Raw genomic sequence first — 18,600 nt, 5'->3', positions numbered from 1 at the left:
GCTTTTTCCAATTCATCAGGTTTATACCCAGAATGCATTGTGCTCTCTCACCCCACCAGTTTACATGAGAACTGAGGACAATGTTTTCAAGGGGATTTCGGGGGAGCGTTTGAGACGCCCTAACAAAATGGTTTTTCCCAGAAACTCCCTGAAGAGAACTCTGGTCCAGATCCAATGGGGGGGATGTGAACACCCCCTAATAATCTCCTATATGGACAACAGAGAATTTAAATCATCATGAAATCTCCATACATCTAATCTGACCTTCATTAGATCATATGTGGCGTCTCGCTCTTAGCTCTCCAGGTCGTGAACGGAAACAGTCCCACACGCCGTTATATTCTGTCTCTGATTGTGATGAAAGATTATTATCAGCCTCCTGCACATCAAAACATCTGCAGGACCTGTGAACAGAAGAAATACATCCTTTAAATGTGTTTTCTCACATCATTACTGTGTTTTCAGTTGCTTGTGTTTCTCCTGTTTCTCTTTGTTCAGGCTCAAAGGTTCTTCTGGATCTAACAGACCGAGAAAAGTACGTTGCATTAACTCTCTGGGAAGATTTGCTTTAACAACTGTTTAAATTTGACTCATTTAGTGTGTCCTCAGCTTTACACATTGTTGTGTGTGTGTGTGTGTGTGTGCGTGTGTGTGTGCGTGTGCGTGCACAGAGGGGAAACGGCCCTGCATAAAGCAGCCTCAGAGAAGCAACATGCGGTGTGTCGGCTGCTGGTGGAGGCCGGTGCATCGCTGCACAAGACAAACTTCCAGGTAGGCGTGTTTTCCCAGCAGTCGTCACATTTCCTGTAAATCCTGACGAGTCACATGAGAGTGAATGATCCACCGTGTTGAGGAGTTACTGGGCGTGAGACACACACACGCACACATACACACACACACACACACACTGTCATTCCAGCATGTCTGCAGAAAGATTTTACTGTATGATGAGAGGCATCGCCATAGCAACTCCAGACAAAACAAATGAGGATATTGATGACCTGCTGATTAGAGTCACTAATTCACCTGAAACACAAGAGTTTGGACTGTGAGAGGAAACCACAGCACCTGGAGAACATGCAAACTCCCCCCAAGAAACTCAAGGAGGGCCAACCACTTCACCACTTTAGCTGCTACAGCTGGAGCCTTATCATTAGATTGAATATAGATTTTCCAAAGCACAACTTTTTGAAAACTGTTCTGAGTCTCATTCAAGCGTGTAGACAGTGAAAATGCAACTTTTCTGAAACGCTACTCCTGCACATGCACACCACAACCATAGTAACTCATATTTCTGCATTCTGATCTCCCAGCACTGTTCTCCAGCTCTGGAATATCTCACCATTAACTGTAAGCCATTTTATTCACCGCGTGAGATCGTCTCATTTATTATGGTGGCGGCTTTTCTACCGCCGGGATCAGACGTGCTCGAAGCCCAGCGCACGCTCGCAGAGCACATTCTGCATGCGGAGCGGACTTTCCCGGGCTCTCTTGTTATCGTGCTTGGTGACTTTAACAAGGGGAACCTGAGCCAGGAATTACCCAAGTACAGACAGTTTATCAAATGCCCTACCAGAGAGGAGAACACGCTGGATCACTGCTACACTACAATAAGCAACGCGTACCACGCAGTCCCCCGCGCTGCGCTTGGACTTTCAGATCACGTGTTGGTTCATTTAATCCCCTCATACAGACAGAGACTGAAACTCGCTAAACCTGTAGTGAGCACAACAAAGAAGTCCACCACTGAGGCTGTGGAGGAGCTGCGCTCATGTCTGGAGACAACTGACTGGGATGCATTTGGGGCTGCTTCTGACAACCTGGACGAGTATACGGGAACTGTGACCTCATACATCCAGTTCAATGAGGAGCGCATCATACCAACACGCACCAGGGTTTGCTACAACAACGACAAGCCCTGGTTCACACCCAGACTCCGACAGCTACGAAAGGAGAAGGAGGCAGCGCACAGGAGTGGAGACAGGAACTTGTACAGAGAGGCCAAATACCGCTTTGGCAGGGAAGTGGGAAAAGCCAAATCTGCATATTCAGCCCGACTCCAAAAACAATTCTCCTGCAACGACTCTGGGGCAGTGTGGCGGGGGCTTCGGGCTATTACCAACTACAAGCCCAAGGCCCCCAGGGCTCTGAACGACCTGTCCCTCGCACAGGGTCTGAATACACATTACTGCCGCCACGAGCGCCCATCAGCTCTTCACACCTCTGCAGACACTCCCCCCATCACCACCCCCACCGTCAACAACCCCAGCACTTCATCAAAGGCCGCCATGGACCCTCCCTCCCCCTCTGCCCTCTCCATCCGCGAGGAGGACGTGCACCGGCAATTCCTAAGACTGAACCCGCGGAAGGCCCCCGGGCCGGATGGGGTCTCCCCCTTCACCCTGAGACTCTGCGCGGAACAGCTGGCTCCCGTCTTCACAGACATTTTCAACGCCTCTCTGGAGTCATGCCACGTGCCGTCCTGCTTCAAATCGTCCACCATCGTCCCTGTTCCCAAGAAATCACGGATCACAGGACTTAATGACTACAGGCCGGTGGCGCTGACGTCTGTGGTCATGAAGTCTTTTGAGCGCTTGGTCCTGCCACAACTCAAGGACATCACCGCCCCCCTCCTGGACCCGCTGCAGTTCGCCTACAGAGCCAACAGGTCTGTGGACGACGCAGTGAACCTGGCCCTCCACTTCATCCTGGAGCATCTGGACTCCCCAGGAACCTACGCCAGGATCCTGTTTGTGGACTTCAACCCCATCCTCCCTGGACTGCTACGAGACAAGCTCTACCAGCTCAGCGTGCCCGACTCCCTCTGCAGGTGGATCACCGACTTCCTGACGGACCGGAGACAGCACGTGCGGCTGGGGAAGATCGTCTCGGACACTCGGACTACAAACACTGGGACTCCTCAGGGCTGTGTACTTTCCCCCTGGCTCTTCTCCCTGTATACAAACTGCTGCACCTCCAGTCACCAGTTCGTTAAACTGATCAAGTTTGCGGACGACACCACCCTCATCGGGCTCATCTCTGACGGTGATGAGTCCACCTACAGGAGAGAGGTGGACCGGCTGGCGTCCTGGTGCAGCCACAACAACCTGGAGCTGAACGCCCAGAAGACAGTGGAGATGGTCGTGGACTTCAGGAAAGACACAGCCCCTCCGTCCCCCCTCACCCTGACAGACTCCCCCACCCCCATCTCCATTGTGGACTCCTTCCGTTTCCTGGGTACCACCATCACCCAGGACCTCAAATGGGAGCCAACCATCAGCTCCCTCGTCAAGAAGGCCCAGCAGAGGATGTTCTTCCTGCGGCAGCTGAGGAAACTTAAGCTGCCGACCAAGATGCTGGTGCAGTTCTACACGGCCATCATCGAGTCCATCCTCACCTCCTCCATCACAGTGTGGTACCCCGGGGCCACAGACCGGGACAAGTACCGACTGCAGCGCATTGTGCGTGCTGCTGAGAAGGTGATTGGCTGTCAGCTCCCATCTCTCCAAGTCCTGTTCATCTCCAGGACCCGGAGGCGTGTGGGTCAGATCACTGCTGACCCTTCTCACCCTGGACATGGACTATTCACCCCTCTCCCCTCAGGCAGGAGGCTGCGGTCTATCAAGATCCAGAGATCCCGCCACTTGAACAGTTTTTTCCCCACCGCCGTCAGACTCATGAACAATACAGAGACTTAATGACTCGGTACAGACTGTAACCTGCTCTATTGCACTAAGATCCACTGCACCACTTATCACTGTATCACTTTATATCACTTCATCACCTTATGCACCGTATGTAAATCCATCCTGTTGTTCTATGTCCATTGTTGTCGTCTACCATATTTTACCTCTTATTTTTAGCTTATTTATTTTTATATTCCTATGCATGCCCCAAAAGCCTTATAGCTTAAAGTTTATAGCTATTTTTATCTAAACCCTGTGTTATATGTTTTATGTTTAATGTTGCACGTCTCACCAAGAAAAATTCCTAGTTTGTGAACCTGTTTACAAGCAATGGCAATGAAAACTATTCTGATTCTGGTTCTGATTCTGATTTCAAGTGAAAAAACAAAATATTCTTAGAGTTTTGGAGGTCTGGTGCTCTGAGCTACTAAAAACACAGCTGTTTGAAAACTCTGGGACTCTGTTGCCATGGAAACAGGCAAAAACGCAACTTTTTTGAAGAGCAGCTGAAGCACCACGGCTGTAGTAACTAGTTCTTCTGCACATGCTCAGTAAATGGACAATCAGGACAGTGTTTCCTCCATCGTGTCATGACTCCCAGTCCATGTTCTCCTGGACTTGGTACTTTTATTTTGACAGTCACCGTCATAACAATCCAACTTGGTCGCCTGTCCACCAGAATGTCCGTGTTCTCCCAGTGTTAATGTTTATAGCTTATTGTTCTCTGCTGCATGTGTGTGTGGTTTCATTACAAAATAAAAACGGTGCCAACTGGTGGCCCAACATGAAAACTACATCGTTTTCAACCTTTCTGCAATTGACTTTTTTAAAGTGTTGCTTTGTAAACGTAAAACTTTTCTGAAAACGAGGAAACGGGGCCTTAAATTATCAAAGCTAATGCTGCTATGCTAAGAAGCTAGCTCGCCTCCGATGCTCGGGACTGATCTGTGTTTCAGTATCGTGCAACTTTATTCAAAGCAATTAAAAACAGCTGCTACTTCTTTAGTAAGTGTGTTAAAGTAACCTTTTAACATGTTCTACCTCTTGTGAAAACATCCTGCGGGTTGCACCTGACCCCAAGCAGGCCTGACCAGACCCTCGATCGGCTGTTTTTGTCCCGCAGGCTGAATATTTGACCTGTTTTGACGTGTGTCTTTGTGGTTCAGGGGAAAACGCCAGCGGACCAAGCGGACGGAGACTCGGAGCTGGCCACCTACCTGAGCTCCACACAGACCCCGCTCCCCCACGAGGACCTGGAGACGGCTGTGTGAGGCGTTCGCCGCGAGAACAGGAGAACAGGAGAACAGGAGAACAGGTGGAACGAGTCTGGACTGGACTCCTCGGACACACTGAGCTGCAGGGGAAGCTCTGCCTCCAGCTTCGGCAGCACTGCAGAGCAGACTCACCGGTCAAATATTTATTTGTATTTATTTATTCATATTCTATTTATTGGTTGTGCTGATGGACTGATCGGAGGACTCGGAGTGGTATCAGGATGCAAGTGCAGTTCGAGCCGCCGCCGCCGCCATGAAAACATGAGATTCACGTGTCGTTTATCTGAGGAGAGATTCTCTGTTTCAAGTGAAGCTTTGAAATATAAACATGTCAGAGGTTTAACTTTGTGTTTATCCCTGAAAACCTGCGTGCCAAAGACATTACACTGACGTAGTGTCACACAACGTCCACCACTTCAAACTTCCACACATGAACGACTTCCTTTGGTTCCCACGTCCTCATTCATACACAAACCTTTGAAACGGCCACGACACTCACACATCAACTTTCCCACTCAAACTTCTGGTTACACACAAAAAATATCTGTTACCATCAATCCAGAGAATTAGACATTAGAAACTGAATTTTTTCGTCTTAAAGTCACGTTTTACACTAAATTTGAAACAATTTCCCAAAAGCCTGATATCTCAGATGGTTAATCCAGAAAACTGAATAAAAAAATATATCAGATTTTTAATCAATTTGAGTTTTTACATTTGACTTTTTTTTTTTTCTTCTCATGATGTGTGAAAACAATGTTACCTTGTCAAATGGTTTCTGCAGAAAAGACTGGGACTTGACTGAACGTTGAGACGGGACCAGAACAAACAAACCAACACAAGAGTGTCAGTGTCATCTGTATAAATCTATTACTTTCACTCAATTATTTACTGCGTGTGTGTCTGGTACTCTGGACCTGACAAGGCTTCATGGAGAGTGTGTGTGTGTGTGTGTGTGTCATTCATTCATAAAGAGAGAAGAATCTGAGCCATATTGAATGCAATATGAAAAGATGAGGTGTTGTTTATTTAGCATTTCTCTATGAATGGTTTACATTACATTAATGTTTTCATCCTCGTCGAGCGTTTGGCACTGAGCAGTATCGAATGTGCAATTTTACTTCAGTGCTGGTTGAGTATATGATTGTCTTGTTATTTGAGTCTCTTTTCTTTGTTGTGCATGAACATTGACGGACTGAAGCGACCGTTGTTTTGATATAAGCTGTTAAACTGGAGTCAGTTTATAAACCATTGGTGTGGAGGCACTGCAGGAGGCATCACACAAAACCGAAAGGTCACAGAAATGTACAGCTTTAATGAGTCACAGTGTTACATAACGACTGGTTTAACTCGTTTAATTTACATTTGGTGGTTTCAGTTGTTGGGGAAAAAAATAAGACATTAAAATTGAATTCTTTCCAATTAATTCAAAAGTTAAAGAATTTGCTCCATATTTAGTTAAAAGCACCACGTGAATGTCAATTCTATGGATGTTTTGATTTCTGGATACAATTTCTGTTGTAATAAATGTGAAAATGTTCACAAGTTTCATAAACTCCAAAACAAACAGTAGCGACTAAAAGACCCATCATACGTTTTTCAGTGGTGATTTCTTGAGGTGTTTTTCCTCGACGTTCGAAAACAAGCTAACCACCTAAAGAAGGAAACTGCTTCAGTGTTTGATCATGGCAGTGTTTTTATTTTGTAGAGATATTTTAGAGTTATTGAAAACTAGTGTGGTTCAATTTGCCAGAAGAAGCATGGAAGTACAAAGTCAACTTTTGAAGTTATTTATCTCAAACCTGTGTCGTGTGAACTCTTTCCAGGGCATTCATTACATTGAAGTAAATCCATTTGTATGTTAAAGGTCTAAAGTCGACATAAAACATGTTCTGAACCACTCGTTCACCCTGTGATAGTTCAGTTGCAGATTGTCCACATCAAAATCAGATTTCACTATTTCTACCTTAAAAAGTCTCCAAATCAGATAAATGTCTCACTGTTTTCTGTAAAACATTATCCATTGAGCACAAAGTCCTGCTTCAGGTCATTTGAAACAAAAAGACCATAATTGAACTTGTTCAAGTTTCTTTGTAAGTTTACAGTATGATATTTTAAAGTTAGTCATGAGTCAGGTGAAGCGACTGGAGAGAAAAGATGTTTTGCTGGTTGCAAACTAGCAGCAACAACGTTTTAGCTAAACAGTTGAAACATGCATAGTATCACTTTTTTTTTTTTTTTTTTTTTTTTTTTAACAATTCACAATTATTAGTTTGAGGGACAAAGGGAAGAAATGTAAATTTGGTGACTTCTTCAAGACATACTTGTGATCAAAAGTCCACTTCATTCCACCAGTGTCACTTTTCTCGCGGCATTAAATCAAGAAAAACTCACGCGAGTCTTTCCTGATTTCGTGTCTGAATCAAGTCGAGTCTTTCATTCGTCACACAACAGTGAGACAGTTAATGTCCTTTACGTTGTTTCTCTCAGAGTTTTGATGCTGCAGGATTCTGCCGCGGCTCCACGTCCACCTGGAGGGAAGGTGAGAGAGCAGTGTGTGGAAACTGTGTGAACGGGGATTACATGCACACACACACACACACACACACACACACACACACACACACACACACACACACTGCATGACTGTTTCTTACCTCTTCGGGATTATTTTCTGGTAAAGACATAAAAAAAAAGGCATTATGTTGTTTAAACTATTAAATCATTATAGTTTGAAATGATTTACACTTGAGTTTCTTCCAGAGGTCGGACAAGTGTTGGCTGTTTATTTTTATTTGTTGCTTTTTGTATTTCTTTTATTTCTCTGCTGACGATGATGATGTTATGAGGGTGACAATGATGGTGGGATTACTTGAAGTCTGTTTTGTTTTCATAATTTGTTAAAAGAAGATGTGATGCTGTTGTTTTGTCTCTTCTCTTTTATTTGATGCTCAGGATTGTTCCTGCAGCCACTGTTGAAGCACTTCGTAAACGTTTAGATGCAAAAGAGGTGATTTTTGTTTTAGTTTCCACTTAAAGAAATGTCAACCAACCGGCTGTCACTTACAAATGTTAAGATTCAAGAATTATATCAAGAAGTTTACTTGGTAAGTATACAAACATGTCAATAACCACAACTTTTCTGCTAATAAAGCTACTTTTTTAATTTAAAAAAGCCAGAAAGTCCTCAAATATAGTTTACTGCTGCTAATTCTGAACCTTATGTTATCATTAGAATGAATCTCAATCACAACTACAACAAATTCACCTCTAAAACGTTTGCTTTAATGAAATCATAGTTTTACTGTTGAATTATTTGCTTTTTTAGAATTTAAGTTTAACTAAGTTTAAACTTTGACCCCCATTTCTATTCCTGTTACTGTGAAACTTCCCGTCACACATTCATACCTTGACTCATCAACCTGCTGCAGGACTGAGACTCATTCAACACACATCTTCATGTGCCCTTTGACCTAAAGAGGGTTTGAACTTCCGCCCACATGATGGCGTGCAGACTCACGTCTGGTGTTGCCACTGGCAGAGATTCCTCCAGCGGCTGTGAAGTAAACTGAGTCACGGCAGGAGCTTCCTCACAAGCAAACACACTTTGTGTTGGAGTGTACTTAAATGTTCACAGAACATTCCCGCTTCCAGGGGAACGTTTACACACGTTTTCATACATTTTAGTGCAGTTATATAATAATATAAACTGACTGACAAGTGTTTCCCTTCATTGTGTTGCACACAAGTTTGAGGATACAAATGGAAATATTCAGATTCACATGCTAGATCGGGTCTGAAAATCTTTTCCACTGGCTTTCATAAGTCAATGAGAACAAATGTGTCCGCCACCGTTCGTTTTTACTGCTTTGTTAAACAGATGATACACTAGAAAAAGGTCCCACGGCTACAAGCTGCCACCTGAAGGAATTCCAATGAAAGAGTAAAGTTGTAATGCATATCAAGTTCAATGATCTCTACGAAAGTTCTTCAGTGAATTGTGAAGTGAAACAGTTTTTTTCTTCTTTTCAGCAACGATGTAGACTCTAACAGTTTTACCCTTTTCATTTTTCTCCCTCTGTTGAACCTTGTGTTCTTCAAAATTGTATCTTCAGTCACATCTTTTCCATTAATTTATTTCTGCTTGTGAGTCCTTAAAGGAAGCAACTCAGCGTTTGAAAAGCTTTCAGCTTCCTACCCCTCGTCCTTTCAGCCCCTGTCGATATTTACCTTGGTTACTTTCAGATTGAGTAAAAGAAAAATGTGATCTGAGTCACAGAACTGCTGTGAACCAAAAGCCCTGCAACTATTTCATAACTGATTTCTATTGGAAGAAGACATCACTTCATGTAAAGAGTAATGTTTGTCTTCTTCAATGATCCAAACACGTGTAAACAAAATGTTTTAATTTGTGAACAAACTACATTTTTTTTACTTGAGCCTTGTTTGATACTCATAGCTGCTAAAACATATGAATTTCCTCATCTTTTCCTGACACTTCCCCATTGTTAGGATTATTTTTAAGGCTTCAGTCAGAACAAAACCAGGTTTCAGTTTCCTTCTCTCTAAACCACAGTTTATTCACTCTGGAAACTTCTATGACAACAGACTCTAAGCATTTGTTGAGTTGTTATGGATGAAACTACTTATAATTTGTTTTATTTATTTAAGTAAGAAAAAGTGAAGTGTTTTTTCTCTTTTGTTGAAGGGTAATTTTTTATTTTTGTGTTTAATCTTTTTTTTTTAATTAATAAATCAATTCTGCGTTTCCGTGCGTCTTGCGTCAGATGTCGACGTGATGACGTCAGTGGGCACGCGTATTTAATGGCTGTCGTGGCGTCTCTTCAAACGCGGAAAGAACATTCTCACCGTCCATCGAGTTTTAATTTTTGTTTTATTTTAATCGTCAGTTGACGACTTTTTCACAACTTGAACTGTAAGTATTTCTGTTTGTGTCTTTCAATATATCTGCTTCAGACCGTGGAGTTTGTCAGGGAGTGTTTGTGTGTCGCGTCTAAACGTTCGAAACTAAATGTGCTGAAAAAGACTTTCAAGGTTTAAACCTGTAACAAATAAAATTTCACACAGCTGCAATCTTCAAACTTTTTAAAGCACAAAAGTTGGCTTTTAAGTCGATTTGTGTGACGGAAGTGAGTATGTCACTGCAGTTCATTAATTAACATTAAGTTCCATTGAAACATTAAAAAGAGCTTTATTTATCGAATGTAAACGAAACTTTCGATTAAAATCTAAAGTTATTTCACACGATTGCGTTTAAACTCGGTTTTCTGTTTGTAGTTGAATTAGATTTCATACAGGTAATGAAAGAACCTTCAGACTTTAATCTACATTGCCTTAAAAACCACAGTTGGTCACAATTCTAAACTTTGACTGCAGTTTTCTAACTTTATTGCACAAAGGTTGGTTTTAAATCGACATGTTTCACTTTGTAGTTGAATTTAGTTTCAATTGAATCATCTGAACTGACATCTGCTTTCAAAACGTCTAATTCAACACTTTAGAATAACAGGACAATGATGAACTTTTCAACACATCGACCTACACACAGCTACAGTTTAACTGTTTGTCTAAAGTTGGTTTTAAATCGATTTGTGGTGTAAGTGTTAATTATAATATTGAAGCTAAAATCTACAATTCAACACTTTGAGGGGGGAAAATTCCACTTCCCTAAACTTCACACAGCCGTGGTTTAGCTCCGTTACATGTCACATTGAAAGGAAAAGCTGCTTTAAAAACTGTATTCAACACTTCAGACAGCTGTGTGAAGTTTGTTTGAGTTCAACATTCTCAGAACTGTAGTTTTTTAAAAACGATTTAAAGCAAAGAAGTCGGTTTTAAGTCGATCTATTATTAAAATAAGTTTGACCTTTTGTAATTGAATTAAGTTGAGAACTTTGAAACAAGCAAATCAAACTTTAAACTTAAAATAACATTTGAGGACAATTCAAAACAAAACAAAACGCTAAACTCGACACAGCTGCATTTAAACTTTTTTTTTTTTTTTACTTTTTATAAGCCATAAAGTTTCATTTTGTATTTAAATGAAGGTAAATTGGGGTTTTGTTGATGTTTCCACCTGATCTGGAGATTTAGTAACCAGCAGACCATATCACCTCAAATTGGATGTAATTTAAACGTTAGTAGTTTGTCAGTTATTTCTGCACTTAAACTAAAAATAGCATTCTAAATAATCATAATCGAGGTTTATGAAGAGTAAAAGTTCAAGAAATTGTGAAAATAGTTGAATTAGTGTGCAATGAATTTTAAACGATATGGAAGTTTTAATTTAATAATTGAAAATATAAAATAATTTCTATTATGTAATAATGAGATGGTATGGAAAAATTTCAATAAAACATATTTTCAAAGTAATATTTTCCTGAAAGGCTTCTGGTTTGGTGTTGAATGAACGTGAGATGTAATTGGTTTGGGAGCTTGAGGTGTCTGCTCTGTGGGACTGGCTGTGTCTGAGTAACGTGGCGTCTTGTGGACAGTGAGCGATGGCGAACGGACACGTGGAGATCCACGACGTTCTGTCCCACCACAGCAGCCTCGCTGGACCCTCAGACCTGGAGTCTCCGCTGGACGCTGGCAGCATGAAGGATTCGGTGGAGTTCCGACTCCTGAGGGCGTATGCGGCGAGGCGCCGACCTGCTCAAGAGCCCGAAGCGCCTTCGAAGGAGGGCACCACACAGAACAGCGACGCCAACGGGTCCGCTCCGACGGAGACCGACACAGAAGAGAAGAAGACGACGACGAGGAGGAGGAAGAAGAAGGGATGGAAACGACTGCCGAGCATCTTTAAATGTGTCAAACCTCAAAGTGAAGAAACCGAAGAGCCGCAGCCGACGGCGAAGAATCAACTCCGTGTTGACGACCGATGTTCACATCCTGAAGCTCCCGAACAACCACCAGGTACAGAAACGCGTCGTAAAGTCTTTTTAGTAAAAAGTACCAAAACGTGAACCTCATCGATCCTCCGGGGTTTGATCACCAGTTCGTCTCGACACCAAACTGCCTCAAACACGTTTTCAGCCTGAAGAAAAAACCCTGAACGCCCAGAGAGAACGTGCAAACTGCCGCGGAATCAAATCTGCCAAACCACTGCTCCACAACAATCTGACTTTATTGACTCCGGCTGTTGTTTCACTTTGTGGAGTGATGAAGTCCATGTTTAGAGAAACGTTTTAATCAGAAAGCATCAACACGTGATTCTTTTATTAATCATGAAGGAAATGTAAATATTCAGCAGCAACAAAAAGACAAACGGGCAGCTTGGCAGCAGGTTGGTGTTAAACGTTGATATATGTGCTGCACACCATCATCAAAACACTTCCAGGTTAGAATTTCAAGGAGAAGTGATTCAAAGTGATTTTTCAGGAAATAAAAGGGCTTCAGTGAACATGGTAGTGAACAAGGGCAATGACGAGGTAAGGGCAGATTTCTTAAATATTCATTGAATGAATTAAAAACGTTTTTAGTTGAGATCAGATCCGCTGGTTCTCTGCTGCCCCCTGGTGCACAAAACGGGCGTTACTTCAACTTGAAACCTGAGTTTGATGTGAAACTCAAACCAGTTTCTTCTTCTGAAGTAAAACCTGCAGACTGTTGATTCTCGTATTTTTCTTTAGATGGATCGTAGCTTATTTTAGTCTTTATTCATCAGAACAGTGAACACTTGGATAAAACTACAGATTCTGAAGAAAAAAGTAAATCAGTAAAAGTACATTTAGTGTTTTTATATATATATATATATATACACGTGTGTGTGTGCGTGCGTGTATATACACTTACTGCGGATGAATTTAAGTTTGTCTTTGTACTTTGTCTACATTGTCAAAAGCTGGTATTGGATTTAATTTCTGTGTAATTTAAATGTCTGAGGCACATCGTCTTTGAGAAAGTATATAATGTAAAAGAACTATTTTAAATAACTGGTATAAATATCAGAAAAACCCGCAGATCAACAGCTTTTGAATCAGTAAATGTAGTTTGTTTAAATTTTATTCAAGTATGAATAGAATCACATTTAAATTCTCGTTAAAATGAAAAGTAAAGATGCTCCATTGTTGTTTTACTGCTGGTTCATTACGTGAACGTGTTCCGAGATAAATCTGAATAATGCTGGCTTTTGTGTGTTCCTTTACATCGATGAATCTCAAAGTGCCTAAAGCTCCTGAACGCATCGTGATGTGTTCACTGACCCTCCTGGGAAATGAATTCTTCGGTTGGTGCGTGTTTTCCAGACGAGGCCGAAGGCGATGACCCGCTGGCGGTGGTGGCGAGCAGACTGACGGCGCTCGCCGATGACATCCCGTTGGTTCCTCCCGATATCGAGGCGGACGCTCCGGAAGGTGAGGCTCCTTTGTGAATGTGTTGAACTTCACAGCGTTCTCACTTTTGTGGCACAAAAGTTCCGAAGTCCATATCGTGACGCTTTGTACTTGGAGAGAGAGAGATGTCGACATGCTCCTCTTCTTAGGGGGGGTGGATAAAATTAGAATTTGCATGTAACAGGTTTAAATTGACCTTATTTATATACAAATCACATATATAATATCATTTTTTGATTTTCAGGTTGCTACTGGCCATATAAGGAAAACCGCGTTTTGGGCGAATTTCTCGAATTTTGCCACTTTTGACAAGTTTTGTGATTTAATGGCTCAACAGTAACGTATCATATATTACATTCACACATTTGTCATGCTAATCAATGTTTCATTTGTTTATTTTAGGTAGAAGTAGCCAAGTTTTCAGAATATTTGCCACTGTGGGACGAAAGAGAACAATCACCAGAACAATTTGGCAACAACCTCAAGACAGTTTTGGGGAAAACAACTGACAGATCCACTGTTACCTTGACAGAATTCCGTGCCGCGATGGAAAGACTGTCTGTTCAGCCATTATAATCATTAATAATGTGCATGCTATTGATTTTTTTTTTGGTGTGTTCTAGTATAAACCATACCTTTTAGTTCATAAATAAAACAAGTAATCACTATATTTGTACACAATGTTGAGACAGTCATTGTCCATTATCATATATAGCTGAAAAAAGTGTGATATACGCAGTACATCAAAACATGCCAGTAGCAGGCAGTAGCAGAACCAAAATTGAAAATGCAGGTTACTTGTGTGTTTTATATATAAATAAGGTCAAAATAAACCTGTTACACGAAGGTTTTGGGAAAAAAGGTCATTTATCCACCCCCCCCTACTCTTCTTCATGTCTCCCAGTGACAGGAAGTCATTCCCGGGAGGTGGAGGTGATGATCGCCATGCTGCTCCGAGAGTCTGGAGACCGACTCTATGAGAAGGTTCTCTACGTTTTAAATGTTCCAGATGCTCACGCCTCAGCATGAAAGTGTTTGAAAGTAAAAGTTTGAGTGGTGTCATTCAGGAGCTGAAGAACGCCAACATCACCGCCGAGCTCTTCTGGAACTACGGCTTCTTCAGGTCGCTGATGAACGCCGCCCTCAGCCGGATGGGCCTGCGGAGCCGTGACCCCGACGCTCCCGGGCCACAGGCCTCGCCCAAGACGCAGATCGCAGTCGCCTGCGAGGTAAACGTCAAGCTTCTTTAAAAAAAAAAAAAAAAAAAAATGCGTTGCAACACAACAGCTTCCTGTCGGAAAACCTGAAGCACACTGAGGAATTCTGCTCAATGTCTACATTCTTTACATCAAATCCTTTTGTAAGTTATTTCTACAGTAATTAATAGACAATGTAAGCCTGTTCAATTGTGACTTTTGTGAACTAAAATATAATTTCACATCTTGAACATGTCTTTCTCTGGATTTACACATGTAATCATATTTTAATTGATTCATAATGATTATTCATATTTGACTGTTTTTGCATAGTTTAACATTAAAGTAGAACTTAAAGTGTAAAATATGTTCAGGTGTTAATTGAATTAAGTGAAAATATCTTCAAATATTGAAAATAATTCAAGCTGAAGCAAAACATTGAAAGGAGAATAAATGAAGCTAAATCTAAAGTGAAACAAGTCAAACGTCTTGTTAGTTTGGATCCTGAGTCTTTTAGTTCCTGGTTCAAAGGAGCCGAGTGTCAAAGGTCCTTTGTGTCTGATCAGTGGCTAAACGTGTTTCTGCCGTCAGATCACCAGTCGTCTGTCGGCCATGGAAATGCTGCCGGCGAACCGCCTGCTGGACCACGGCGCTCGATACCTGCAGGACTTCTACTCGCCGTGGGCGCGGCAGCAGGGTGGATACGTACGTGACCTTCTGCCTCCCAACCGCCGGACGCGTCGCGAAAACAAACCTCCATCAACCTGGGTTGCTTTATTTCCCCTGCAGGAGGCGGCGTTCCAAGAGGACGAGGACGACGAGGTGCAGTGAGAAACCTCTGGATCCACAGCTCCCCCTGCAGGCCGGACGTGGAAACTGCAGCTCCGTGACGGTCCGGCGTGTCTGGAGCAAGAACTCGGATGTTTTTGCTTTTTCTCCGTTAAAATGAGAGTAAAACTGCAGTGTCATCTGCACATTCTAAATCATTAATCTGTGATAAACGTTGAATCGGCATTGATGATTCTATTTGACAGCGTATTGTTCAGCACTTGCACTTTATTAGATGTGGTTAGATTCTTTGTAGGCTAAATCACTGCAAATGCTGCCTGATCTGAACTGTAAAATGTAATTTCTAAGTTATATATATATAAACGAATCCAGTAATGAGCAGAATGAGACAAGACTTGTTGTTTTAGTGACATTTAGTCTCGCAGTGCCGGTTCATACCACAAGGTGGTGCATCAAGTCCAGAGGCTGGATAAAAACGGTACTCAACACTGCCATCTAATGTACAACAGAGGCATTGTTTAAAAAAATGAGGGGCAAATGAGGGTTTGTGGCATCGAGGGTGGAAGGAAAATAACCATTGAAGGAAGTCGGTGTTCATGCTGATTAGGAAACGGTATCATGATTTAAATGAAACGTAACAATCTTACTATAACCTGAGCAAATAAATCCTTAGGTAATTTTAGGTTCAATTTGTCTTGTAATTAACCTCTAAAATGAAATGCTTTCAAGGCTGTCAATTGGGCTATTTTATATTAATAGATTATTTTTTACAGTAATCACACTGATCCAAATATTTTCCAACTGTTATGAGATTAAACCAGCCTGAGCAGTACTATCAAGACAGTAACATGATTTTCTAGATTAAACCAGCCTGGGCAGTACTATCAAGACAGTAACATGATTTTCTAGATTAAACCAGCCTGAGCAGTACTATCAAGACAGTAACATGATTTTCTAGATTAAACCAGCCTGAGCAGTACTATCAAGACAGTAACATGATTTTCTAGATTAAACCAGCCTGGGCAGTACTATCAAGACAGTAACATGATTTTCTAGATTAAACCAGCCTGAGCAGTACTATCAAGACAGTAACATGATTTTCTAGATTAAACCAGCCTGAGCAGTACTATCAAGACAGTAACATGATTTTATAGATTAAACCAGCCTGGGCAGTACTATCAAGACAGTAACATGATTTTCTAGATTAAACCAGCCTGAGCAGTACTATCAAGACAGTAACATGATTTTCTAGATTAAACCAGCCTGAGCAGTACTATCAAGACAGTAACATGATTTTATAGATTAAACCAGCCTGGGCAGTACTATCAAGACAGTAACATGATTTTCTGGATTAAACCAGCCGCTAGCTCTATCTAGACAGTAACATGATTTTCTGGATTAAACCAGCCTGGGCAGTACTATCTAGACAGTAACATGATTTTCTGGATTAAACCAGCCTGAGCAGTTCTATCTAGACAGTAACATGATTTTCTGGATTAAACCAGCCTGAGCAGTACTATCTAGACAGTAACATGATTTTCTGGATTAAACCAGCCTGGGCAGTACTATCAAGACGGTAACATGATTTTCTAGATTAAACCAGCCTGGGCAGTACTATCAAGACAGTAACATGATTTTCTAGATTAAACCAGCCTGGGCAGTACTATCAAGACAGTAACATGATTTTCTGGATTAAACCAGCCTGGGCAGTACTATCAAGACAGTAACATGATTTTCTAGATTAAACCAGCCTGGGCAGTACTATCAAGACAGTAACATGATTTTCTAGATTAAACCAGCCTGAGCAGTTCTATCTAGTCAGTAACATGATTTTCTGGATTAAACCAGCCTGAGCAGTTCTATCTAGACAGTAACATGATTTTCTGGATTAAACCAGCCTGAGCAGTTCTATCATGACAGTAACATGATTTTCTAGCAAGAGTATAAATTAACAGGTAGGCGCAAAAAAGCAAAAACGATAACTAAAGCAACAACAAAATGAGACAAAACAAAGAACAAAAACTTGATTTAGATAATTGAAGGAACAATAGCAGGAAACAAGAAAAATCGTCAGCAGATGTCATCGATGAGTGGAAGAGTGTGTGGTTTGTCCACTGGGTGTGGTTGGAACTGTTATGGGGGGCCCGCACTACCACCCCCCACCGCCCCATCCCCTAATCCCAACCCACACACACACCTAAGCATACGCATACACGTATAGATACACAGACGCATACACACATACATTTACTTGGGAGAGGGGGGGATGCCGAGATAACCGTTTTTTGATTTGTCCTGTGAATTAATGTAACTTGTGAGTGACTGGGAACCTTTGTTTTCTCTCCACTGTTTGTTTATAAAGAAAACAATTAAATCATTTCAGTTGGTTGGTTTGTACGTGTTGCTGCTCCTGGTGAACCTCTTTATGAGTCACTGGTCTGATTGAGAGCTGAACTGTTTAATCCTGCAGGGTTGGGAAGGTTACTTGAAAACTAATCTGTTACAATTACAAGCTGTCAAAAATGTAATCAGTAACTTACACTAAGTACTAAAATTAAAAAGTAATGTACCAGAGAACTTTTAGTTACTTTTGGATTACTTCACCAGCAAAGATTAAAAAAATAAAGACAAGAATAGAATGTGGTCTGCTCAGTGTATTGACACATCTTATACACAAATTGCACTGAACAAGTTTTGAACTCAAAACTCAGTAAAAACTCAGGTGCACAACACTTTTTTTTTTTTTTAAGAATCAAAACCATAATACAATTATAGCTTTTAATTTCTATTTAAGAAAATGTGCCCATCTTTTCCAAAACTCTCTCTCTCATTGGTTATAATGGGGTTTTTTTCCGGACTAAAGATGAATTTTGGTGATTTCTGGGGCTGTATCTGGCAGCAGGAATCACTGATAATTAATCTCCTCTCTCCTCAGTCAAGAGCAGACTTAGAAGAAAAAAGTAATGGCGCGTGTCGCCCCAATGAATCCCTAAAACATGAGATCCTCTAAAGGTATTGAGAATGTCTTCCTACCATCAGCACCAGTACTGGTATTGGCAGGTTACGAACTAGTAAAACTAGTTGACAGAGTCCAGGTGTGTTTCAGTAAAGTGAGCAGGTTTTATCCTACCAGATGTTTCTTCAGGTGAGACGTTGAGTTCCTGGACGTTCACAGCACTTTCACGGCTGGGAGGCGTCATTAGCATTGTACAGAGATGTTAAGAGATTTCAAAACATAGTGATGAGAGCAGCTGGCTGCAGTATCCATGGCAACGCGTCAGTGCCGGCCAGCCTGAAAGCA

The 18,600-nt window shown here is 41.7% G+C and overlaps 2 protein-coding genes across 2 annotated transcripts in view; both read left to right on the top strand.

Annotated features, from left to right (window-relative positions):
* The window catches only part of dgki (diacylglycerol kinase, iota), a gene marked incomplete at its 5' end in the record, with an annotated part of 102,795 nt that extends 97,059 nt beyond the window's left edge, over positions 1–5,736 (top strand). The window contains 3 exons of the mRNA XM_080517992.1: positions 499–535; positions 672–771; positions 4,853–5,736. Of these exons, the coding sequence (XP_080374118.1) occupies positions 499–535; positions 672–771; positions 4,853–4,957 (242 nt within the window). The 3' untranslated portion in view covers positions 4,958–5,736. The remainder of the gene's footprint in view (positions 1–498; positions 536–671; positions 772–4,852) is intronic.
* Positions 5,737–9,774: 4,038 nt separating this feature from the next.
* LOC308146195 (uncharacterized protein) lies at positions 9,775–17,621 on the top strand. Its single transcript, XM_080517896.1, has 7 exons — positions 9,775–9,896; positions 11,476–11,896; positions 13,228–13,335; positions 14,219–14,298; positions 14,382–14,543; positions 15,102–15,215; positions 15,300–17,621. Exons 2-7 carry the CDS (start codon positions 11,482–11,484, stop codon positions 15,339–15,341), a joined length of 921 nt encoding a protein of 306 aa, XP_080374022.1. The 5' UTR covers positions 9,775–9,896; positions 11,476–11,481; the 3' UTR covers positions 15,342–17,621.
* The last annotated feature ends 979 nt before the right edge of the window (positions 17,622–18,600 follow it).

Source organism: Blennius ocellaris (assembly GCF_963422515.1).
Source record: "Blennius ocellaris genome assembly, chromosome: 22".
In the NCBI taxonomy this organism is placed as follows: domain Eukaryota; kingdom Metazoa; phylum Chordata; class Actinopteri; order Blenniiformes; family Blenniidae; genus Blennius; species Blennius ocellaris.
This window is presented reverse-complemented; position numbering and strand designations above follow the sequence as displayed.

Bases quoted from the DNA above. Each gene is read 5' to 3' on its own strand.
- LOC308146195 (XM_080517896.1), top strand. From the start codon at position 11,482: ATGGCGAACGGACACGTGGAGATCCACGACGTTCTGTCCCACCACAGC. The intron at 14,299-14,381 runs GTTCTCTACGTT...GGTGTCATTCAG, and splicing joins GAGACCGACTCTATGAGAAG to GAGCTGAAGAACGCCAACAT. The intron at 14,544-15,101 runs GTAAACGTCAAG...TTCTGCCGTCAG, and splicing joins AGATCGCAGTCGCCTGCGAG to ATCACCAGTCGTCTGTCGGC.